We start from the raw sequence: 24,675 nt of genomic DNA on the forward strand, positions 1-24,675 counted from the left end.
ACTTCAGTTCACATGCTATTTATTTATTTATTTATTTATTTATTTATTTTTATGGACAGACGGAGATCACAAGTAGGCAGAGAAGCAGGCAGAGAGAGGAGGAAGCAGGCTCCCTGCTGAACAGAGAGCCCGACGCGGGGCTAGATCCCAGGACCCTGGGATCATGACCTGAGCTGACGGCAGAGGCTTTAACCCATAAGCCACCCAGGAGCCCCTCACATGCTTTTTAGATTAAGGCAGGAAAGACGACACGGTTTGAGGAGTCTCATGCCAAGTACACTTGAGGCTGTGGGAAAAGAGGAAAGGGAAGGAGCCCAGCAGAGGGGGAGGTGACGGAAACCAGAAAACACTGGGTTTTGCAGGTTTTGCAGGAAGGGTGGCTCATTGGTCTGTGGATTTTGGGAAGTCTCCTTCTGCCGCTATCTTCCCTTTAAAATGCTCAACTTAGCCAATGAGAAGACATTTCTGCTTCCAACCTAGAGGGACCTGTGAGGTGTGCCCAGAGAGACCAGCCTTGTTCTAGTGAACAGTCCAGAACAACCCATGTGCCCGCCAACAGAGGAACAGTTAGATAGACTAGGGCACATTCATATGTTGCTGGTTAAAAAGAAGGAGAATCAACTATAATTTTGGCTTTGGAAAGTTCTCCAAGGTCTATTGTTAAGGGTAAAAGTAGAGAGCTGTTTTTTGGAAAGAAAAAGAAGATCATAACACGAAATTATATGGAGTTACGGACCCAAGACTGTGAGTGTGTAGAAACACACCAGGGCGATCAGGTGAGCAAATCTTGGTCTTTTGTAATTTAGAAATAAATAAAAATTTTTAATAATAATCAAGAGATACAGTGCTTGTTGACAAGATATTATTTGTGGCCCTTTACCTGCCATTAGTGCCTGACCTCCAAAAGGCCCCGTTATGGACCTGAAGGCCCCAGACAGCCCGCACAGGAGAACAGTTCCCTCGCTAGAGCCTCACAGCCTAAAACAAAATCCTCTAAGGGCCAGTTTAGACTGAACCAAGGTTGGGGGGCATGGGTGACTCAGTCAGTAAAGTGCCTGACTCTCGACTTCAACTCAGGTCACCATCTCAGTGCTTGAGGTCAAGCCCCTCGTTGGGCTCTGTGCTCAGTGGGGAGTTGCTTGAGATTCTCTCTCTCCCTCTCCCTCCTTCTGTCTCTATGCCCCACTCTCTCAAACAAATACATAAATCTTAAAAAAGAAAGAAAGAAAAATCGAGCCAAGGTTTTCTTGCCCAGGGTCGTTCATGATGGCAGTCATTAGCTTTTGCTCTCAAAAAAGCACCCCAGAGCTGAGTGGCATAAGACAACAGCCCTTCCTCTAGCTCATGACCCTGAGAGTTCCTGTGTGAGGCCTAGCTCCGCTGTAGGTCCTCAGCAAGAAACCTAGGGCCTGAGGGTCGTGGGCTGCAGACTGGGGTTGGTGGGGCCATGGAGGTGGCTGGGCTGGTCTACGTCAGCCAGCAGGTGAGCAGAGTTTCCCGATGCTGCAAGACCTTTTTGAGCCTAGGCTCAGAGCTGGCCGTATAGCACCTGCTCTACATTGTGTTGCTCAAAGCAGGTTCTGAGCCTGGATTCAAGCCTGGCTGGGAGGAGCTGCAGGGGCCCCTGGGAAAGGGGAGTGGGGTGGGGGGATGATGAGAGGGGAGACTTGGCGCTACGTTTGCTGTAAGTCAACCACGTGACCAAGATAAGCTTCCAGGTGTGTTTCTGAGAAGCCAGAGCAGGCAGAATAGAATGGAAAGCATTTCTCAGAGCTATTTTGGTAAGTGCTTTTTTCCAACCAAGGGCATCTCGGTGGAGGTTAAGGTCTGGTCTTGATGGCTCCGATCAAAGCCAGCAGAAGCATCATCGCTATGTTAAAGGACCCTGGAGATCGATCGTCACCATATCCCCCCTGCCCCCGCTCATCAATTTTCATATCCTCATCCTCTAGCCGGTCCCCGCGCGTCGGTTTAATGCACGGATGCGCGAACTCCAATTACCATCATTTCTTGAGAGCAGATATGATTGTAGGCTGATTGCTGAGCTGGGGGATTTTGTGTTCATGCTTTATGTGTCTGTACATAGGTATAAGCGTGACTTCAAAAGAAAAAAAGCCTTTATTTTCTGCTCCTAATGACAAAATACTAGTTCATTGTACAAATTTTGGAAAATATAAAAGAAGGAAAAACAAATTAACCTTAATCAGACTACTCAGAAACAACCAGTACCCTCTTGTGTGGTATATCCTTGTAGCTATGTGCACGAATTTATGGGGAGTGTGTGTGTGTGCATGCATGCATACACGTGTGTACCCTTGTGCATGTGCGTGTGTATACGTGTGTGTGCATGTTTGTGCGTGTGCTTGTGAGTGACTGAGGCCAGTGATTTTGCTGGCAGAACAGGCTGCTGTTGCCTTGAGTCCCTGCAGGTCTAGCCTCCCACCTGCTTCAGAGGCATGCTCTGTTCCCCTCCCGCGGGTCCTGGGACTCACTCCCTTGGTGGTGTACTTTCCTCTATGTTATTGTTAGTCATTTCTGACCTTGGAAAAGGGGAGTGCAGAGACTGAAGCTTGTCGGGAGCAGATCTAGAGACTCTCTCTTTCCCTGTACATAGGAGGATGCCAAGGACACAGAGAGGGCAAGGGTCTAGCTCAGAGCCAGCCACGAGGCTGCAGGCAGAATGGGGATGCTTGACTTCATCTCCACAGCAAACCCAGAAGGAAAAGGGCCCTGAATTTCACCAGTTTGGACATAGAGGTTACAACTTGGCAGGGAGCCTCTGTCCGCACCACTCCCTTGCTCCACTGGGAATCTCTTCCAGGGACCCTCCCCTCCCTGCCCGCTCCAGATCCGCCTCCCTGTGCTCCTGGAGCCCTGGGTACTGGGAGCATGCATCCCGAGACGTCTGCTAGCTTCCCCTGTCCCCTCCTTCCCATCTTTACTGGAACACCACCTTCTCACGAGACTCTGAAATTGTCACCCTCCTATCCACACCACATATGTGCCCTGCCCGCATGCCCCCTGCTCGGCTTCCTCCCACCAGCAGACCTGCTCTGCATTTTCTGTGTCTCTCATCTGATTCCACCGGAATGACAGCAGGCCTGTTTGGGGGTGTGGAGGGGGGCTCTGTTAAAATGGGCATTATCTGAATTTATATATTCTAAAAGTGTTATAATGGGAAAATCCTCTGGAACTTTCACATTGCTCCGGTTCAGTTTGATAATGGTCAGAATCCTGGGGTTCGGAGATCAGGCTTTGTACCCAGATCACGGGCATCTCGGCAAAGGACCATTTGCAGGCTGCAAGCATAATGGGGCCTTCCACGCAAAGTGGAGGGAGCACCCCCTGTGGCAGGGGCCCATGGCACCACGAGGAGCACAGAAGCCGTCGTGTCTGCGGGGAGGTCTAATGGTGGAGGCCAACCTTGTGAGGTAGGCAGAGGATGGTGGCATTCTGAGCAGAGAGTTACCTTTGCACCAGAACAGAGTCATAACTGAGCTGTGTGGAGGGAAGGCAGACCGTCTGTGGTTGCAGGAACATAAGGGAAAGGGTGCCATGCACACTAGTTGGCTTGGCTCCCGCTGTCCTGACAAGCATCGCAGGCCCAGAGGGAGGAAATTCAATAACACACATGGACTTCCTGGTGGTTCTGGAAGTCCTACATTGGCAGGGTTGGTTTCCTCTGAGGCCTCTCTCCATGGTGTGCAGATGGCCGTCTTCTCCGTGTCCTCGAGTTGTCGGCCATCTGAGTGTGTCTGTGTCCTAGTAAGGACACCAGTCAGACTGCAGAGGGCGTGCCCCTTGAACTTCTTTTTAACTTAATCACCTCTTGAAAGGCCCTGGGTCCAAACACTGTCACATCCTAAGGTACTGGGGGTTTAGGACTTCAGCCTAAGACTTTGTGGGGGCCACAGCTTAGCACCTCACACAGGAGTGAGTTAGGTGAGTGTGGCCAGCTTGGGGGGCTGTGGCCAGCTCTGCGGGCTTTCTCCCTGGGGGTTATTGAGGGAGGAAAGTGTCAACAGATTCTGTGGCCCAATGCTGAATTCAGAAGCACTCAGATTGGTCTCCGAGGTTCCTTTGAGCGCCAAATGCCTCCTCTTGGTGTAGAGGAAAAAAGTTCTGAGGCCACGGAAGGCAGACATGTTTTTATGGAAGAAAGGACTAAAATCGCCCTCTGTATGCCACACCAGTGGGAGTCACAAAGTATGGCCACAAGTCGTTTGCTATTTGCTTCCAATTACTTTTAACACATGGCATTTGGGAGAACACTTCTGAATCTTCTCACGAATTACTCTTTACTCTGTGTCAAACCTTTGGGGCCCCTTCCCTCATGAAATCCTGCTCCTGCCAGGAATGCCTCCCCTTTCTGGGCTGTGACTGAGTGACAGGCTCAGGAGTCTGTGAGCCAGTCCCAGGACCCTCAGGTATGGAACAGGGCTCCAGCCCCAGCAGTTTCTGGGTGTTTCCTTTGAGGTAGTCTTTGAGGAAATGGAGAGGTGTCATCGTGGAAGCTGGTGTCAGGGAGCCTGGGACCATGTGTCCTAAGTCTTTGGACAGCCACCTGATGAAACATACCTCTGACTGTGCCCATTTGGGGCCAGTCTGGCTTTGAGAGACTGCAGCCAGTTTACCTGGAATGAACCTCTAATTTGTGACCCAATGAACTGCAGTCTCTGGTTCTGGTTAGTTCTCTTACTCCTGAGAATTTGCTATAGGTCTGGCACTTTCTAAGCACCCTGCCCTGAGGGGCACACCATCTCTGGGGTGGGGTGTGGTGTGTAGTTCTACATCGTGAAGTCTAATTACACTACGGAGTAGGGACACTGGGACTAGGGAGCCTGAGCACATGGGGAGAAACTGAGGGCCTTCTAGGGGACAGACAAGATGAGCCAACTTCCACACAGAGTGAGGGGGTGGGGAGGGGATGACAAAGGACCCTCTAGGCCAGCGAGATGGGAGGACACGGCATATCTGTGGGCCTAGGTAGGCGAGAGTTTCACTCTCAGAAGGAGGGTGGCCACCGTCTGCTAGGGGTGATGACGCAGCTCAGACACACCTGGAAAACCGTAGCAACAGTGATGTGTGGGGCTCCCATAGGAGAAGACTCAGTGCAAGTGGTCGCCTGTATCTTGGTTAGGGTTTTTTTCCCTGAAGCAGAGTGAGGAAGACTTTCCCACTTGAGCAGGACATGGGCTCATGTCAGCAATCCTGGGAGCCCTGTCTCTTCTGCCCGGCTCCGCGCTGCTGTCACATTAGCCATTTCCACCTGTTCCGGTCCGGGCCACTCTCTCGCAAGCTCCTGGCTGACAGGTGTCCCCTTCTATTTGAACTCTGAAAAGTAACAAGCACTTTTGTGAACACAGTGGGAAAATATAGGCAGTTTCACAGCTGGTCTCTCTCTTTTTTTTTTTTTTAATAGATTTATTTATTTATTTATTTATTTGACAGAGATCACAAGTAAGCAGAGAGGCAGGCAGAGAGAGAGGAAGGAAAGCAGGCTCCCTGCTGAGCAGAGAGCCTGATGTGGGGCTCAATCCCAGGACCCTGGGACCATGACCCGAGTCGAAGGCAGAGGCTTTAACCCACTGAGCCGCCCAGGCGCCCCCACAGCTGGTCTTTTAAGAAGTCAGTGCCCCACTTAGCCTTCTCTGTTCAGCCTCAGTGGCTCACCTGACCCCGCCCACAGAGAGAGTTTCTGACAACCATCTCTGGAGGGGATCTCGCTCTGGGCGCAGCACCCCTGTCCAGCCGTGCTCGGCCCGAGGGAGGAAGGCTGTGCTGGGAAGGCTGAACAAACACCAAGCTGCCAACAGCTGCCTCTACCTGCTCCCTGTGTAAACTTCAGCCACCTGCCCACCGGATACACCTGTCCCCAAGGGCAGTTTTAACCCATAAGAAACCGGGACCATAGCAGCAAGGTGGCTGGCCCCCACACTCCCCCAGTTACAAAGCAGGAGTCAGGATTTGAACCCAGACCCCTTCTGTGGTCTTCCAGGAGCTCTGCCAGCCAGTGGGTTTACAGAATGCAGTCACATACATTATTCAAAACATAGTCTGTTTAATCTGTCCCCTAACAAAAATCAAGGCCTGCTGAAGGACATGGAGAAAAATAGTTTTAACATGAAATATTCTGCGAAAGCCACGTCAGGTCAGGAATCTGCCCAATTTGGCACATTGTCTCCCATCCCTCTGACCTTTTGCCCTTTTCCTGCCTCTAAATATATGAAGGTTTTTAAAAATACATTTACCATTTTTCTGAAGTCTCAAACCCTTGGGGTTGCTGATCTCATGGAGTAATCTCCTGGCATGCTGTAATTTGCCTCAAGCATTATTCAGAATTTGCAGAGCATCCTGTTATTTTTCTCACAGAATTTTTATTCCTTGATCTCACTGCATCCTGGAAGTTTCTGAGCATGAACACCTTGCCCCACCCCACAGCTGTTACCTGTTTTTATAAACTTTCTGTATATTCAACGTGACATTCGTCGGAAAGATCTGGGTGAAAGGTCTGGTATTTCTGGATGATTTGGGCTAACCCAGGATCTGTTTGGGAGGCAGAATACGAACAGGAGGACGGCCCCCACAGGCATGACACGTGGGAGAGTGATCGCTAGTTCCAGAGTGGGAACCAGCCTCCCTCGGCTCTCCAAAACCGAGCTGTCATCTTACGGTGTGATGCAAGAGAGATATCCTCATGCTAGACGCCAAGAACCTGAGTTATGACACTTTTTGTCATGCTGTTTTCTCTTATTTATACAGTGGAGAGTAGGATGTTTTCAAATAAGCCCTCTAAACATGAAATCCTGAAAGTGTATTATTTGTAAAATGCTACACCGTTAACAGCCTTTTAGCTGGTTACATTATAAAGCATGTTGTAACAGTTTAAAAAAAAAAAAAAAAAACTGAGCCAAAATGTGTTTCCATTGCCCATATGCTGAATGCTGGCATCTTTATACCTTTTTCAAGCTGTTGTCAATTAGTAAAGAAATTAATTTCCGCCTTTAAGTCCTTTGTAAAGTTGAGTGTGTGCTTGGATGCTGTGGAGAGCTAGAATGGAAGGCAGTTTCCTTCGGTGGAAGGGAACTCGGTGCACTGCTAGCCAGGGGCCAAAATGCTGTTCCTAGTGTCTGTGCAAGGAAGCCTGGACCGGCAGCAAACACAAGAGGAGGAAATGGCTTTTGTTGAGGGAAACAAACCGTTTTTCAAGCCAGCAAGCTGTGATCTTGGACTTTTCGCCATATGCACGTTCTGTAAAAGAGAAAGAGCAAGAGACAGGAGCCGGACCTCCCTGGTCACATGCTCTTCCTTGCCCTGGTGGGGGATAGATGCCTCCTCACCAGGATCACATCGCCTCTATGGTTCCTGGGCCCTAGGACTTTGAATCACACTTTGTTCCCACACTCTGCTCTTGGAACCTAACAAGGGCATTTTTAGCCCGAGAGGCGTGTGTAGGCTGATGACCATTTTGTGCCCCCCTTGGGTGGCAGCAAACGGCCTTCAGCCTTAGGCTGCTATTCCTTTACTTTTCATTTGTCATTGGTCTTCCACTCTTACCCTTTGGTAGCACAGAAAGCAAGCCAGACCTTCATTGCAAAACAGGCTTTGAGACCATGATCTCTAAAGTAGGAAGGAAATATGGGGGTGTAGGCATGTCATTCCATTAAAGCCCTGAGGTTAACACTGGGAGCAGACAGTATAGTCTGGGGAAATCTTCTGGAACTGGAAGACTGTGGCTCTGAGCCTCTGAGCTGGATTTCTGTCACCTCACCTTGCAGTGCATTCAATACAGCTGCCTGCTCCAGAGCTTCCAAATGAGTCAACTCTGAGCCTGGATGATTTTATGAACCACTGTTTGGGTCCCATTTATATCCTATGCTCACTCCCCACCAAAAGCAGAGAAGAAAAAACATGACTGGAGCTCCATGTTCTTCAGACCAAAATGATAGCTTCCCCTGGGGTGCCTGCATGGAAACCAAGTGAATTTCTACCTCCCTTGTAATAAACAAAGACCCAGCTCCCTGTGCAGACAAAGATGTGATGAAACTCACACTTCCGGACTTTGTGGGGGATGAGAAAAACTACCCATTTAGAAAAGCATTTTAGGTTTCTACGAATGGGGACTCCCCCAAATATTCCTATCTTTTGGTCCAGAAACCCCATCTTGGCAAGTTAATCCTAATAATTCTATAAACATCTGTAACAAGATGTTCACCCAGTGTTATTGATAACACCAAAGATTGAAAGCACTCTCAAAGCCTTGCATTGAAAATAGTTGAGTCCTGATTTGACCCTCTTGCTGGGATAGCAGGCAGTCAGTAGAAATCACAAGTACAAATTAGGTAACAATGCAAGGGGGCTATTCATATATCATATATAAAATTACAAATCAACTTTAGGTTCCCAGTCCCCAGCCAAGAATGGGCACACAGCAGGTGTTTAGGAAATACTTATTTGGTTGAAATGAGCTGTGTTTCCATCTTCCTGCAGCAGCCCTGTTAGAGAAGTCCAGGTTGGTTCACAGGACTGATCTCCTCCCCAATCACGCCCTGGCCCCCATGCCCCTGGGGACTGGAAGTGGGGTCGAATTATACTCCCTTGCTGGAGTGTAATTGCTGGAAATCACATCTAAGGCCACCTCCTCCTAAGCCTTCTGCCCCTTTGTAAGGTGCATCCTAGGTGGCCCAGCAGGAGACCTGTGCCTGACAAAGAGCAAGGCACCTGCATCCCAGGCTGGGAAGAGCCTGAGAAGCCCTTGCCAGCCTGCCGTGGCCCTGTGGGGGGTCATGTCCAGAGTGGCATGCAAGGCAGGTGGCCTCCCAGGGGCCGTAGGGAATAGAATGATTCTGTGGGTTGTTAAAAACATAAGCGGTGAGCTCTTTAGGCAGCCTGCCACAATTTGAGGTTTTTCTCCCAGCAATGCGTCCTAGGTCAGTTCACACGGTTCATGTTGGCAGGCTGTTGAAATGAGACCGAACTTTAATAATGCTCATTTCTGGTTGGCGAGGGCAGGAGTGGTTTGTTGTTTTCCATTCGTTTGTTCATGTGGTTTCGTATTTCTGCAGCCAGTACCTACCGATGACTTCCTCTGTGCCCAGCACTGACCCCAACACTTTACGTAGATGATCGCCCTTAATCTTAGCAACAATCCAAGTCGGGTGGGGCTACGATTACCCGTACTTTACAGCTCCAAGGAGTTGAAAACCTTGCATGTTTGGCTAGAATGAAGCCAAATTTGACCTGAGGAAGTCTAACCCCAGAGTTGCTCCCCCACCCCTGACCCCACACTCCATGGCTACCTCCATGCTTGTCTGGTTTTTCCCAGGTAGCTGCCTTGAACATGTATTACTGTAAGTTTAACTGATGCTTATGGCTGGCGGCTTCTGTCCAAGGCCTCCCTTTGCCTCATCCCTTATTCTGACAAGACCGAGTTGGTGGGGGGATGCCTGAGGCCAGATTCCAGGGCCCTCAGCCTCCACCCCTCCACCATTACCATGTGGGACCCCCACCCTGCTTGCTCCTTGGGAGGGGGAGACTTGGTTCGGGAAACAAAGCTTCCTGGGGCGTGGCTTGCCCTCACATTTGCTAGAGGAATCCAGAGGAAAGATTTAAGTCATCGTTTACAAATTTCCAGGGATCACAGGCACTTCTGACATCATAACGCCTTGGGCCATGTTAGTACAGAGTGAATGCCGGGTTTGAGGAGCAGAGGACCTCCCTGCATCCTGGAGGGGGTCGGTGATGCGCCGGAATAAAAAAATAACACAGCAGATGTCCCAGTGCAAAGAATGCAGGGCGGCTTTGGGTCCGGACCCTGTCCTCATAATAACGTGATCATGACAGTAGGTATTTATTGAGCCCACCTGCACACCCCCACATAGTGCCAACACCTTACACTCAGGCTTTCACTCCATACTCATGGCACCCCATGGAGTGGGCTCCATGAGTGTCCCTTACAGCAGGCGAGGAAGCTGAGCCTTTGGGGGTGAAGTCACCTGTTCCAGGTCACATGGAGGCTGAGCTGACTCCAGCCCTCCACCCCTAACCCCAGTCCTCTAGTGCCCGGCCCTCTCTGGCTTTTGCCTCCTCTTCTTGCACTGGACAGTGATCCTTAGTGTTCTTATTACCACAGTGCAGGAGTCACTGCAGGAGTCACAGTGCAGGAGGCTGGCATAGGCATGAGCTCATGAGAAAACTTGACGAATGGGTCTCTTTTCTTTTTGCCTTCGTACCGTCTTAGGTCCACATCTTGAATTTGCACCCCACTTACTTCATGGGGCTGAGAACCTCCGCCTCCTGCCTTCTCTGAAAGCTCTGGGACGGTGACCTCAGCTGGTCTTGGGGACTTGTCCCTCTCCGAGGCTTTCAGTAAGCTCCGCTTTGTATATATTAAAAGTGGAGCATCTCACATCTTGGCGAAATGCATCTGTGCGTGTTTGAAAGCCATGCAGGGTACCATGCGCATCCTCCTTTGTTTTTTCTGAGCAGCCCTCGGTCGAGTTTCCACAGGCACTGGACTTGGGTCGCTGCATTTCTGTGTTTTTGTCGTGTTTACCTAAACACACTCCAAACAAGCTCCCAGCACTGAAGAACATCCCTGGGGGCTTCTGGAATCAGGAAAGGACATGACAGATCTAACTTACTGTTTTGGAAGGGGAAGAGGAGTCTGTGACGTGTGAAACCTGGGGAATTTTTGTTTGTAGGAAACTGAGCTGAAAGGTGATTTCATATTTCGTGTCTAAGAAAGCCATGCTTGTCCCGGGGACGCAGACCAGCTGCCCTCTGTCTCTTTGGAGAGCTGGACAAGACTAAATCCTTATAAGTGTGAGAAATAATGTGCGGAAGATGTGCGGAAGAAGGCTGGTACAGAAGAGGGCTGAACCCCGAGATAGTTCACAAGTTTTCTCATCTGAAACTGTATGTAGGGCCAAGGTTGGGGCGGGCGGGTGATAGTTAGCATATGCTGACGGCCTGCTGTATGCCCAGTAGGTTATACCATTTCCTTTATCCCCTCAACACCTGCAGAAGATGGGTACACGCTTTACCCATTTTACACCTGGGCAAGTAATCAAGGTAACTACCATCATAAACTTTGTGTTCCCTTCCCTCACTTTGCTATTTTATGCTTTTATCACATAGGCATGGCACTCTCAAAGAGTACATTGTTTACTTTTGCTGGGAGGTTTTGTTATTGCTTTTGCTTTTTAGCTTTATAGGAAACGGCTGATCTGCACAGTTACACCATCTTCTGTGACTTGCTTTTGTTCACCTTATATTTTGTTGTCTAAGATTCGTTCATGTTGCTACACGTAGCTTTAGCTCATTCAAGCTTATTCATCTGACTGTAGCAGATCCCTTTTGCTACAATATATCCATCTCTGGTTATGATCAGGCTGCTACAACCCTATGCCTGTCTCCTGGGGGATGCACAAGAATTTCTCTTGCAGGTGTTTATACCTGGGGTGAAATTGTTGGGTTGTAGAGTACAGAATTTCCACCCTATGAGATGCCAAAATGTTTTCCAAAGTGGCTATACCAGTGTCTCTCCTTCCTGTGATACATACGAGTTAATAATTCCATTAGACTTAGAAGTGGGGGCCTCGAGAGGGCCTTCACCTTGCTCCTAACAGTGTCCATTCCACCCTGGCAGTCAGCTACAGCCAATTCTCCCGCTGGGTTTGAGGGGCTGTGACGCTCACATCTCGCTTCGGCTGGTCGAGGCATATGACTTGCAAGGCCAGAGGTTCCATGATGATCAGTGATCATCTCTCTGGTTGGCCTGACCACACACCTTGTGAGCGCACCGCCCCCCCCCCCCCAGCCCAGTGCTTGCTGACCTCCAGTGGGTTAGCCAGGAATGCAAGGCCAATACCCTAATTGTGGTGGGAGGAAGTGCCCATTCTCTCACCAATGGATGTCCCCAGGGAGACCAACACCAGCTCCCCAGAGCCTAGGCTCCGAGTTAGTTCCACGTGCCTCCCAAGGCTGCCTTGCCCATGGGAAGAAAGCTCCTCCAGAAAATCCAGAACAGAGAACTCACAGAACTGCAGAAACACAACGGCATGGAAAATAACACTTCTGAAGAAGCAGAAACTGGGAGAGATTTCTGCTTGTACAGAAGCCCTTACATAGGTAGGAGGCTAGGAAAACCAAAGCCGTAGGGCACCCCCCTACCCCTCCGCCACAGACACCTCCCTGGAGATGTCCGGGCGCCGCTTCATAGGACAGATGTCCAAGCTGGGACCTGGGCACCCTGAGGTCTCGTGGAGCCCTTGGCAGCATTCTAGACTTTCCGGGCTGGCCTATGACTTTCAGAAGCCACAGGGACTGCGGGAAAACGCTGGTCTGATGTTAACACCTGTAGTCACACGCTTGCATTTTAAATAACACAAGCCAGGGGAGGGTAAGTTTTGGCTGGCTAGCTCTGCCACACTGAGGCTTCCCGTGGACTTAGCAGCTTCTGTGGGTCTCTTGGTCAGCAGGGGAAGTAGGTGCTGCTGCAGGCCAGCCCTGGAGCTGAGGGCTGCCCTCCTCCATGTGGGAGCCTGGTGGGTGGAGGCAGAACCAGAGACCAGGACCAGGACCTCAGGCAGGACCCTGTATCCTGCTTCATTAAGGAAAGTCTCCAGTTCGCTGTGTCTTCTATCTGCACCCCCTATCCGGGGGCCTCTCCCCACCCTGCTGACTCCCTCCCTCCACCCGGAGGTGAAGCATTCCCTCCTAACTCCTGGCAGCCAGAGCGAAGGCCCCATCAGCTGAACAGGGACGGGTCATCGTGTCCATGCAAACACCTTCGAACACAGTGCTCTCCTAGACATGAGGTCTCCGGTGAGCGTCTGTCGCTGTTTGCTGTTTGCTGTGGTTAATTTCGATGTCTCTGCCCAGCCTGCATGTTCCTGCTGTGCTCTGCTCTCAAATATTTGGGAAGGCTCGCAACAGATGCTTCCTGGGGCCCGTGTTTGCACATCTGCAGGTAGTAACAAGCTCAGCTGCTTGGCGAGTGTGACCCACCCCGTGTGAACCGCAGCTGATGGGCCACTCCCGGGGCTTGCCTCAGGTGCGAGCAGCTCTTGACACAAGCCTGGAGGGAAGGTGCCCACCTTGTGTGCTGGTGGCAGTTTCTTACCCAGTGAGGAAGGGCTTTTCTCTTCATTCCACCGCCTTCCGAGCTCCCGCTTCCTGCCCATGTTTCCCATGGATAATGAAAGACACTGGATGTGGAGTCTGGACCTGACTCACTGCAGCACCGAGCTCCATTCAGTCAGCCAGAGGGTCCCTTTCCTCTGGAAAGTGGGGCGCTGGAACCCTAACTCGCAGTCGTGAGGATCACAGGGAATAAACTCTGGGAAAAGGGCTTTGTAAATGATAAACGGCCACTCAAACATCGGGTGTTGTTATTCCCGCTTTGTGAGCCTTTATTCTGTCTTCCCTTACTTCAAGCCATCTTGTCCCAGCGTTTTCTTCTATAAGAAAATGAATATTGAGTAGGACTGGTTCCCTAATGAAAGGGATGTGGGGTAGTCCTTTCTTTTTATTCGAACATTAACAGGATCATCAGCCTTCTGAAAAAGGGTTCTTGAAAAGACACAAGGGAAAGGAGAATCTGAGTTGCACACGTGGACTGTTTGTGGTTTCGGAGGCTCCGTCCGTATGGTGGGAAAGTAAATGGATCACATCCACTGTAGCTGGAGTCATGGAGTAAAGCTCTTTGATGTGTGGCCATTATGGAAATACTGCCTACAGTTCATTTCAATGGACATTCATCAAGCCCCTCCATTCTGCCAGGCTTGTGCACAGAGCCCCAAGGAAGTGCAAGTGACTACAAGGGGATCCCCGCTCCCCAGGACAGCCTGGCAAATATGGGGTACATGCATGCTGAACTTCCTCCTTCATGTCCTTAGCAGACATCACTCATCACACACAGCACTCTCCTCTGCCCAGGCCAGGCAGACTTGCCTTGGAATCCCCCGCGGCACAGTGCAGTGGGGATCTCGGGCTACTGTGGGCTCAGAGCACCTTCCAGAAGGGGAGCAGGGCAGTGCTGAGCCGCTTAAAGCCGGGAGAGCTTGCAGCAGGCAGGGAGGCTGGTCATGAGGCCGTGGCCAGTGAAACCCAACAGGGGCCTCATCCCTTGGGAGCGACTGATTCAAGAGGCTCTGCCGCTGGAAATCCAGAAGGAATCAGGGATCAACTAGCCATAGGGACAGAATTAAAGTCAAAGGCAACATGAAGCCCCATGTGAGTAGGAGAGCCCGTCTGGAAGCAGTTTGAGGAGCCACAGGACAACCGGGAGTCTTTCTGACCAGATCTGCAGTCTGGAAGCGTTGGAGCCAGAGACTGTGTAGTTAGTAGAGATGTATATAATCGGAGGAGAGCCAGAGCATGGGAGCCACACACGGAAACGAGGGCGAGCCGGGCGAGTGCCCAGGGCCTCCTGCATGTGGTCCGTAGAGAGGAGAGGCAGATATTGTAATACTTAATAACAGGAGCTAGCCCCAGAGTAAGCAGACTGGCGGAACTGGGCAGAAATCCAGAAATAGACTAGATTCAAGTGAAAGTGGGAACTATGGAGTATGACAAGGATGACCTCACAATCCAGTGACGTAATGAAGGAATTTTTCATGACTTCCGTTAAGACATTAAGACCCACCTCCACGTTGCAGCTCGATAGGAGTGACAGTTTCACAATATTGTGAGTGTCCTTCAGGCCACTGAGCTGAACACTTAGAAGTGATGCAAGTAAATTTCGTGTTATGTGCATGTTACTACAAAAAAGAAATGAAACCATAGAAGGACTTACAACATATGACTGACAACACCCTTTAGAACCTTGAAATAGAGAAAGCCTTTATAACCAAGAATCAAAGTTCAGAAGCCATTAGAAGAAAGGACTTATTATTTGGCCATTTAAAAATAAGAATCATCCGCACAGCTAAACACAACATAAACAAAGTAAAAGGACAAAAGATCAACTCGTAGAGAAGAAGCTCTTCAATATCAAGACAAAATGCGAGACAGAAAAAAATAAGCAAAGACATGAATTCTCAGTTCACCACAAAAGAAATACAGCTGGCTCTTGAAGAATGAGAAGATGTTCAAACTACACGTTCTCCCCTATCTTATGGGTAAAAACCCAAATGCCAGTAGACATGCTTTGTTGGCTGAGGGAATGAGTCTTTTCCCATACCTGGGGGTTTGAGTCAAGACCGGATATCCCACATGAGGGGAATTTGGCAGAAATTGCCAAAGTGACACAGGCATGTACCTTTCAATCGAGCAACCTTATGTCTAGACATACACCCCAAAGATGCCCCTTCACCAAGGTGAATTAGAATACCCCCAGGCATTTATTACAGCCTGCTGTTAAAGAAACCAGAGATCGGCTAGCACACAGATAGTTTCCGACGAGAGACTACTTGCAGAAACTTCCCTTTACTCACACCAAGGGGTACCTACCACGCATGGCAACATATTTTTGCAAAAAAGAAATGCTTTGAGAAAAATCCGGAAATTAACTAAAATGGTTAACCATAGGGAACAAGAGAGGAGAGGTGGAGTAGATAGGCATAGAAGTAAGACTTCACTGAGTGAACCTTCTTATAAATTTCTAATTGTTGTACCGGGTCAGTGTGTATCTATTCAGGAAAAAAAATTAAATTGAAAAGCAAAACTTATAGGTGGAAACAAATTTATTCTGAAATTAACAAACATCATTGTATATCAAATTAGGAACACAAGCCCACGGAAGAAATAATTAGGACATATTTGCAATAACTTGAACTTTAAAGACAAGACTCTGGCATATCATTACTGAAGTATATTCTAAGGATGGGGGAGGGAGGATGGGGAATTCACGTGGAATGGGTGTTATCAGTCCTCTCCAGCTGCCATGACAAAGCGCCATAGACGGGACATCTTAAACAACAGACATTTATTTACTCGCACACCCAGAGGCTCGAAGCCCAAGACTGAGGTATTGCAGGGCTAGTTTCTTCCAAGGCCTTTCTCCTTGGCCTGCAGGTGGCAACTTCTTGCTGCGTCCTCCCATGGTCTTTCCACTGTGCACATGCCCTCGACGTCTCTGTGTCCTAATCTCCTCTGCCTATAAGAACAGGGGTCAGATAGGGTTAAGACCCACCAGAACGGCCTCATTTTAATTAAGTCACCTCTTTGAACCTGTCTCCAAAGGCAGTCCCATTATGAGCCACAGGGGTCTAGGACTTCAACATAAGAGTTTAGGGGTGGCGGGGGACACAATTCAGACTCTGATAAGGAGTATGGAGCTTCAATTCAGGGACGTTCTGGACGTGGATGGTGGTGACAGCAGCACAACCTGGTGAATGTACTCAAGCCCACTGAACCAACTGTACACTAAAAAATAGTTGAGATGGTAAATTGCATGGTATCTTTATTTTGCCACAATAAAAAAATAATAATCAATTTAAGGAGGGAAGAAACCCTCCGGGGGCGAAGGAGCAGAGGGTGCTATTGAGACAGCGACTGCTGGTGGGCTTCTGCCACCACGCGATGGTCAGGAAGGTGGCAGGGCTGGGGCGTGTTGTGCGTGGTGGACAGCAGGACAGCAGGGCACAGGAGCTTGTCCCCTGCCCAACGAGGTGGGTCCTGAATTTGAGGTGCGGGCAGCCTATCAGCTCTAAGCAGTAAGTCCTTCCCCTTTCTATCTATGAAATGAGTGCTGCCATCGTTACTCCCGTAACAGCTTGTCCCCGCAGAGATGGCAGGAAGAGTTTGGGCAGATACCCTGGCTGCGTGGCCCCTGTTCTTTGGGATCTCTTTCTTTTTGTGATTTTCAAACAGTCTCGTGAGGGGCTTGCAGCCTGAATAAGGAAGCCGCAGCCGCTAGCACGCTGTTTCTATAGCGACTGATGTCCTTCAGAGGGAAAACATGGAGAGGCCCTAAGAAAAGAACCAGGGGAAACGAACAGCGCAGAAACGCGACAGATGATAAAGTCCAGGAGGAATACACTGTGACCTAGTTTTAGCGCGGCTTCGTGGAGGCTCCTGGCAAACACCCCGGGCTGTTTTATCTCATTGTGTGTTTGTCAGATTGTCATCGCTGAAAGCTGTGAGTGAGGTGACAAGATGTAACACTTTGACCCGGTGAAAATCTAATGTTGAAACACAACTGTGAGGACCAAGTTGCTGGGAAGACCCCAGAAAATTCTGAGCCCCATCAATTTCACTCCCGGCCACTTGGTAGAAAATCAGACCCTGTTGAGACTCTGTGCACCTGTCTGTTCTTCCTTCCTTGGAAACAGCCACAAGGAAAGCATCCTGGCTGCGTGGACAGGCTTTGCAATGTTTCTTGCAAAGAAACATTGTCCTTCCTTATCTCACTTCCAGGCTGTAGGATCTTGGGAAAGTTCCTTAACCAGTCCGTGCTTTGACTTCTGAAGCTGTAAAACGGGGAGAGAACTCCCATGTGGGAGAGTGGTTGGAAAGAGAGGATTCCACGGGATGATACATTTGGGTCCTCGGTCAAGAGTGGTCGGTAATTCCGGTGGGGAAACCACTGGGCTCAGGTGGCCCACGGCCTCCTGGTAACTGTGATTCTCTCATTTCCCATTCCCTTCCAGTTGGCCACGGACAGAGCGAAGGGGAGAGGATGGTAGTGTCCGACTTCCACGTTTTCATCAGGGATGTGTTACAGCACGTGGATATCATGCAGAAAGACTACCCAGGGCTTCCTGTCTTCCTTCTGGGCCACTCCATGGTAAGCAGACCGCAGAAGACCCCACCCAAATCAAGCCCGGTCCCCAGCCTCGCTGTGGGTGGGAGGGGTGAGACCCCCGTGATGAAAAGACAAGGTGCTCCCCACCCCACCTGCTCTCTGCCTGGCTGGCACGCCCCACTCTCTGCGTGCCCTGAACTTGGAGCTCCCGGGCATTTTTGCACTCAGGACAAGCCAGGTTCAGTGTCCTGGAGACAGTCCAAGAGGGAGCTTCTCATTGAGACCCAAGATGCCAAGAGGCTGCCTGCCCATCCTTTCTGAGGGCCTCTGCTGCAGGGCCTCTTCGGAAACAAATCTTTTCTTTTCAGGCTCTGTTGGCCCTTCAGTGCCATTTCACGGTGAGACTCCCAAGGGCGCCTCTCCCTACAGAGCCATTTCTCAGAGCAGGGATGGCTCTTCCGTCAGTGAGAAGCCCAGGGAAAGTGCCCAAACCCTGGATGCTTGCTCCAGCCTGTACAGTACGAATGGGAACTGGGGACACGGTCTCCCCAGGGAAACAAGTCCTTAAACACCATTCAGAATCCTTTCCACCTTTTAAATGTATCTAATCCCCTAAGAATCTACCAAGTATAATCTTTAAGTCCACAGCCTGCAAATGGGCAGCACGTCTCCCCCTGGGCATCCTGACAGGTTGGCTGGCAGAGAATTTTGAACTGATGATATGTGAAGGTGGGGGGCGGCGGGGGACTTTTCCCTTTGGGGCCGGGCTTCCGCCCCCTTTATAACAGCCTGTCTTGCTTCCTGCACGTCTCTTACCTGCCCGGCCTCTATCTGCCTTTGTGGTCCCACCTACCCTCATCCTCAGGCCCACAACCAAAGCCTCATGCTTCCAGCACTGTTCATGCTCACTAAGTATTTTTCTTGGAACCAAAATTTCTGGGACCTTGACCGAACCAAGAAGGAAAAAAAAAAAAAGTATAGCCATCTCTTCTTATAATCCGATTACCAAAACAAAAATCTCATATTAGGGCTGACGGCATGAATGCATTGGGGGTCTGCCAGCTTTTGGCTGGAAACGAAGTAGGAATGTGTTGTTTAACTGGCAGCCCACAAGCAGGAACCTTATTTATATCTCTCTGAAATGTTTGCTCTTGGAAAACCCTGAGGGGGGGAAAAATGTGTGTAATAAAATAATTGCAGATCCAGTTTATCCAACATTCGGTGGAGTCTACTCCAAGGTAAGCCCCCCACCCCCACCCCACCTGGGGCTCCGGGCCAGGCCTGCAGCTTCGGGGGAGTGTGTTGATGGTGGTTTATTAGAAATATGTGTGCTGGCCCAAGCTGGCATGTGCCCATCCTGGCCTGTTTTGCTTTGCAGGGAGGTGCCATCGTCATTCTCACGGCCGCGGAGAGGCCAAGCCACTTCTCCGGTATGGTCCTTATTTCGCCCTTGGTTCTGGCCAATCCTGAGTCTGCGACAACTTTCAAGGTAAACAGACTTCCGGTTCTGGGCGAGTCCTGCAGGGCCGGGGGGTCCCTGGGCGTCCATGGGCACGTCCTTTACTGGCTAAAGTCTGGGGGGAAGGGCCGGAGTCCGTTTTCGGACCTCATCCTTCACCGTGTGAAGGTTTGGACAAATACCAAACCTTGTTGCCATGGGGGTTCCGTGATGTCTGAAGTCAGGTGTGTTTTCTCCCTTAGCGATGAGAGAAGAACGGTTTCCTGTTTTTGTGTGTTTTCTTGGTGAAAGTTGAAGAGGGAAAAAGTGACACATGTTGGGAATCTAGCAAAATAACCTTTGTTAACAGTTTGTGTTGAGGGCCTGGGCTGATTTTCATTGACTATTTGCCAGCTTGAGCTAAAAGTACATGCTGTGGTGGTGACGTAGGGGGTTCCGCTGAGCAGCAGCTCTCCTCCAGCCTGGAGCACGTTTTCCTTTGCTCTAAGGATGCATCCCTCTGTTTGAGCCATCATTTTGTTGTCCCGGTACGTGGTGGCATGCATGGACATGCTCTTGGTTCTGGGGCTCCGGGCGATGTGCATGCACATGGTACACGAGCTAACATTCAGTTGATCTCTGAACAACACAGGTGTGAACTACATGAGTCTACTATTGCATGGATGTCTTTCAACAGATAAAGGCAATTATCATATGGTGTCACTTATTTGTGGAGCATAACAAATAGCATGGAGGACAAGGGGAGATGGCGAGGAGAAGGGAGTTGAGGGAAATTGAAAGGGGAGGTGAACCATGAGAGACTATGGACTCTGAAAAACAATCTGAGGGTTTTGAAGGGGCGGGGGGTGGGAGGTAAGGGGAGCCAGGTGGTGGGTATTATGGAGGGCACATATGGCATGGAGCACTGGATGTGGTGCAAAAACAATGAATTCTGTTACACTGAAAAGAAATTAATAAGAAAAGAAAAATGAAAAAAAAACATATAGGGATGTAAATATATTTTCTCTTCCTTACGATTTTCTTTCTTCCTTCCTGATGATTTTCTTAATCACATTATTTCTTCAGTTTACTTTAGCGTAGGAATATAACGTATGTTATGTAATCCATACAAAATATGTGCTAATCACCTATTGATGTAATGGGTAAGGTTTCCAGGCAACAGTAGGCTATTAGTAGTTGGGTTTTGTGGGCAGGGGGCGGGGCAGGGAGGGTCAACATTATGTTTGGTTTTCAGCTGGACAGAGGCTCAGCGCCCCTAGCCTCAAATTGTTCAGGGGTCAACTGAACTGCCTAGGAGCGGAACAGGTGCTTCGTCTCAGAGAAGGGAGATGAGAGCGTGGCGTCTCAGGACTGCTTGCCGTGAACGTGGGCTGTGAATGTTCTGGACCTATCCTTTAGTGGCGTGAGGTTTAAGAGAGAGCATAAGTGAATGAGAGTTGGAGAATCCCAACCCCGTGCATCCCCAGGGAAGGGTTAATCTTATGCCAGTGCCAGTGGGGCTGCCCTCTGAGCCAGTTGTCAGGACTCTCAAAGGACTCAGAGGGTGAGGTGGGGGTCATGGGGCCATGGGGAACTGGCTTACCCTCCTTTCTCTGGCCTCACCGTCAAACGGCGGCAGGACTTCTAAATAATTACCCGGTAGCATTGATACCTCCAGTTCCTCCCGAGCACCCAAGTGGAGGAGCATTGGACAGGAATAAAGGCTTGTAAGAATGTTTTCAAAGTGTTTCCTTCAGCCCATGGCCAGAGGTGGGTGGGCAGGTCCTGTGGAGAGCCTTTCCTTTACATACAGAGAAATGGAGACAGGCTGAGCCAGAGAGAAACCTGGAACTATCTGATAGTTTAACCAGAGAACAGCGATTTACTTAATCCACCGAAGAATAGAGATGTCTCGCGTCTTTGAGTGTTGCCCCATTGGAAGGAAATCACCACTGACTTGTTGGAACCAACTGTCATTAGTAAATTTCAGTGCTGTGTAGGCGGACAGCAGTGCAGGTGGATGCCACCCTGTTTCTGCCAGGGAAAGAAATTGAAGGTCATTCCCAGAACCATAGGTAATGCCCAGATGGGCTACTTCCTGGTCACTGACATGTGCAAGAGGATGTGTGACCTCCTGGATAGCTCCCCTCATGACTGTAATCAACTATATAGCACGAGGGCAAATCACTCACATCAAGGATTCTTTTCCACGTAGAACGAGCAAGACCAGGATCACAGTGGAGCGGGGAGTTCTCACGGCACCCATGTGCTCTGACTCAGGAAGGTGTACTCAGTTCAGTGAGCGCCCAGCATGTGCCCTGCTTTCCTCTGCCTTATCACCCCCGGGAGAGGTTGTGACCTTGTTTTGTGAAAGGGAACACTGAGGCTTGGGCAGGGCGAGTGACCTGCCAGGATCACACAGCTTGCCTGATTGATCTGAATCCAGGGCTGTCCACTCTCCCTCTAGAATGTTTCCCTAGAGAAGAAAATAGGTATTTTCTGACGTGAATGTTCTTCCTTAGAGACAAGCCAGAGACCTTGGGGCTTTCCAGATAAAATGCACAAGGGGGTCATGGCAGCAGGGCCCAGAGGTGGGCCCCAAGGCTTCCCATCAGAGTCTCTAGCAGAAGTGGAACTTCCAGGCAAGGCTACCAGTGTGACCTCTCCAAGCCCTGTGCTAATAGATCACCTTGTCAAATCAGAAACCAGCCGTCCCTGGGGGGTGCTGGTCTCCTCTTATTAACCAAGACAAATTGGATTTCCTGTTGCCCCCAGACCTGAGGACACATCTTCCCCACCACGAAATCTGTTGCTGCCCCTGGGTCTTGGGCAGTTTTGACTGACAGAGTCCCTGATTCATCTGCCTACCCGCCCCCAGGGTGACTGGATTACCCTGTACACAGCTAGTCTAGTGCGACAACCTTCCTGAAAGCATCTCGGAGAACCTTTGTTTAAAATTTAAACATTGTTAGAATAACACTTTCACAGAGTTCAAACGTTAAAACTTGAGGAGAGGACAGACAGGGGGCTGTCTCTGCCTGGTGGAGGCCGGCTGCTGGAGTCTCCATCTACTGGGACGCACAGGCACGTGCTACTCGTTGCTGTGTTTTACACAAATGAGAATACCCTCTCTGTGACTTCTGCAGGCTTTGTTCTTTCTGCTGGCTTCATTTTTGTGGGTTCGGCTTTAGTTTGGTTGTTTTACTCAGCATATGATACCACTTGCGCCTCCTTCAGGATTCAGGAGTAGTTATTCCCATCAGCATTAACTGGAATAGTTCAGGCTAGGTCCTGGAATAGGTAAGGTCTCCCTTACAGACCTCCAAGAGGACTGGCTTCCCAGAGACCACTACCAGCTGAGAGGGCTGAGGTGGAAGAGGGGGCCTTGCCGTGGCCAAGACAGAGGGCAAAGTCAAGTCCTGGCTGCGCCCCTCCTCCCAGTGGACTGTGCGGTGGTTTGTTTCATGGCACCGAACGCCTGCTGAAGAGATTCTCCAAATCATCGAATTGGGCAGCTTTGAGTACAGACAGGAACGTGGAAGAGGACAGTCCCTACCCCCTGGATTGTAGGAACACCGGATCCCCGTGCCAGACCACACCCCCTGCCCACACACACCCCACCAGACCTGCACAGGGCTGGTCTTAGCTCCACACTCCCTTTTCCACAAGCTGGGGTATGTTTAGCCTGGAGGACAGACAAGGAGGACAGGGGTCTGGCCCCCAAACACTGTCTGTGTTTACAATGTTATTGTACAAGGGAAGGGACCAGAGGAGAAATTTGGAAACAATATCCAGTGTATCAGAACCAGTCTCAGCTGCTTATGAGGCTGTTTCCTGGGGATTCTCTCCACGTCCTACACCTGGGGCGGTGCAGAGCTAGAGTCCTTCCCAGGAGCAGAGGTGAAACCCTGGGCTGCCCAGCTAGGTGTGTGTGTGAAGGAGACTCGGCCTTGGCCTAGCCCCAGGGATAGCATGCAGGAACGTGGGGTGGGGTGCAGAACCACTCACTTTTCTAGGTGGGTGAGATGAGGAACAGCTGAAATCCCCATGGGCAGTGCCTGGGGTTGTTGGTGGGGTTGGGGAGCTCAGCCTGCACAGAGAGTAATCTTCTAAATGATCTTCTTTGGTAATATTCTAAATGATCTTCTTTGGTAATCTTCTAAATGATCTTCTTTGCCTCTTGCCTGGAGGTTGTCCCTGGGGATCCAGGGTCAGGGTCACAGGAGCCAGCCCACCCAATTCCAGATGCTTCCAATCCCTATCAATCAGGGCACCTGGCCAAGTAGAGAGGAGAGAGCCGCCATGAACCAGGCCCTCAGTGCATGAGCCGCCCTATCTGGGTTCCTTTCCCCCACCACCCAGTAAGGAGAGAAAGTCATTCCCAATTCACAGACAAGAACGTGGGGCCAATTGTTTTGCTCAAGGTCAGCTTGTGCCCCAACCCTGGTCGGCGAGTGAGGCAAGATACTCCCTTTCACCCCAAAGCATGCCTGCCAGCGGTCAGCTGCCCTTGACTGGAGCGCCTTCTCATCTGTTTGTAGTCACCAGGCTCTAGAAGGCCCTGGGAACAATCTGGGTGCTGGGAGTGGAGGGGAAACAGGAGGCAATGGGTGGGGTGGGGGGGATTGCCCCTCTTTCACATGTGCTGTGAAGTTAGACCCAGGAACCAGGACTTAACTACAGTCATGAATGGGCCCATGAATCTGGCAGCTGGAATGCGCCTGGGGATAGGGGGTGTTACTTCTGTCCTACAGGTGCCCGAGCTGTCGTAGCTGGGGGTTCAGACTTCTAGACGCTGGCATTCAAGAAACAAGTCATCTCCCCAACACATCTTTGGGGAGCCCCTGCTGTAGGTCAGCCACAGGGCAGACAGCGGTGAGCCGCTGCTCCCCCCTTCCCAGCTCGGCATGCAGAAAAGGCACAAGGCACTTTCTAGTCTCCACTGGCCTAAGGCCGCGTTCCTCCCCCACCCAGAGTTTCTGGGCTGACCCTTGCAGAAGGCATCCTCACAGAAGGCCTAGCTCTCTGGCCCCCTTTTGCACAAGTTGGCTTGCCGGAGCCACTTTAGAAGATCGCAATTATAATTTCCTCCCTCATGTCAGCCGCAGAAGCTTCAAAATGATCTTAGGGAGCCATTAAAACCTTTTGGATCAATAGAGGCATTTGCGCCTCTATTGTCACTAGTCACTAGTATTTAAAGGGATGGGCTCAGCATTTCATCGAGGAATGGCCCAAGGGCATGTCAAGGGCCAGTGACACACTCTGGTCCCTGGCTCATCGGGAGGTGGACCTCACTTCTGGAAGAGTTATTCTTTTTGGGGGGCGCAATAGTTTTCAGGGTTCTAGCTGTGACGGTAGGCTTGTTGCAATCCATCACTCTGAAAAACACTGGCGGTGCTCTCTCTGCAGTCAGACCAGGAGAATTTGTTGAGTTTCTCCTGGGGACAGAAGCCAGAAGGGCAATTAGGGAGGAACTCTGTGGAAACCAGTTCTCAGGTAACTTTCCCAGCAATACTTTGAGGTTTGTTTCATTATCCCCATGTGA

General features: G+C 50.2%; 1 protein-coding gene across 3 annotated transcripts in view; it reads left to right on the forward strand.

Moving 5' to 3' along the window:
* The window catches only part of MGLL (monoglyceride lipase), a 225,868-nt gene that overhangs the window by 178,066 nt on the left and 23,127 nt on the right, over positions 1-24,675 (forward strand). For all 3 annotated transcript variants that reach the window (XM_059161919.1, XM_059161918.1, XM_059161917.1), the window contains exons 4-5: positions 17,598-17,734; positions 19,071-19,181. In XM_059161919.1, the coding sequence (XP_059017902.1) occupies positions 17,598-17,734; positions 19,071-19,181 (248 nt within the window). The remainder of the gene's footprint in view (positions 1-17,597; positions 17,735-19,070; positions 19,182-24,675) is intronic.

Source organism: Mustela lutreola, chromosome 2 (assembly GCF_030435805.1).
Source record: "Mustela lutreola isolate mMusLut2 chromosome 2, mMusLut2.pri, whole genome shotgun sequence".
Lineage (NCBI taxonomy): Eukaryota > Metazoa > Chordata > Mammalia > Carnivora > Mustelidae > Mustela > Mustela lutreola.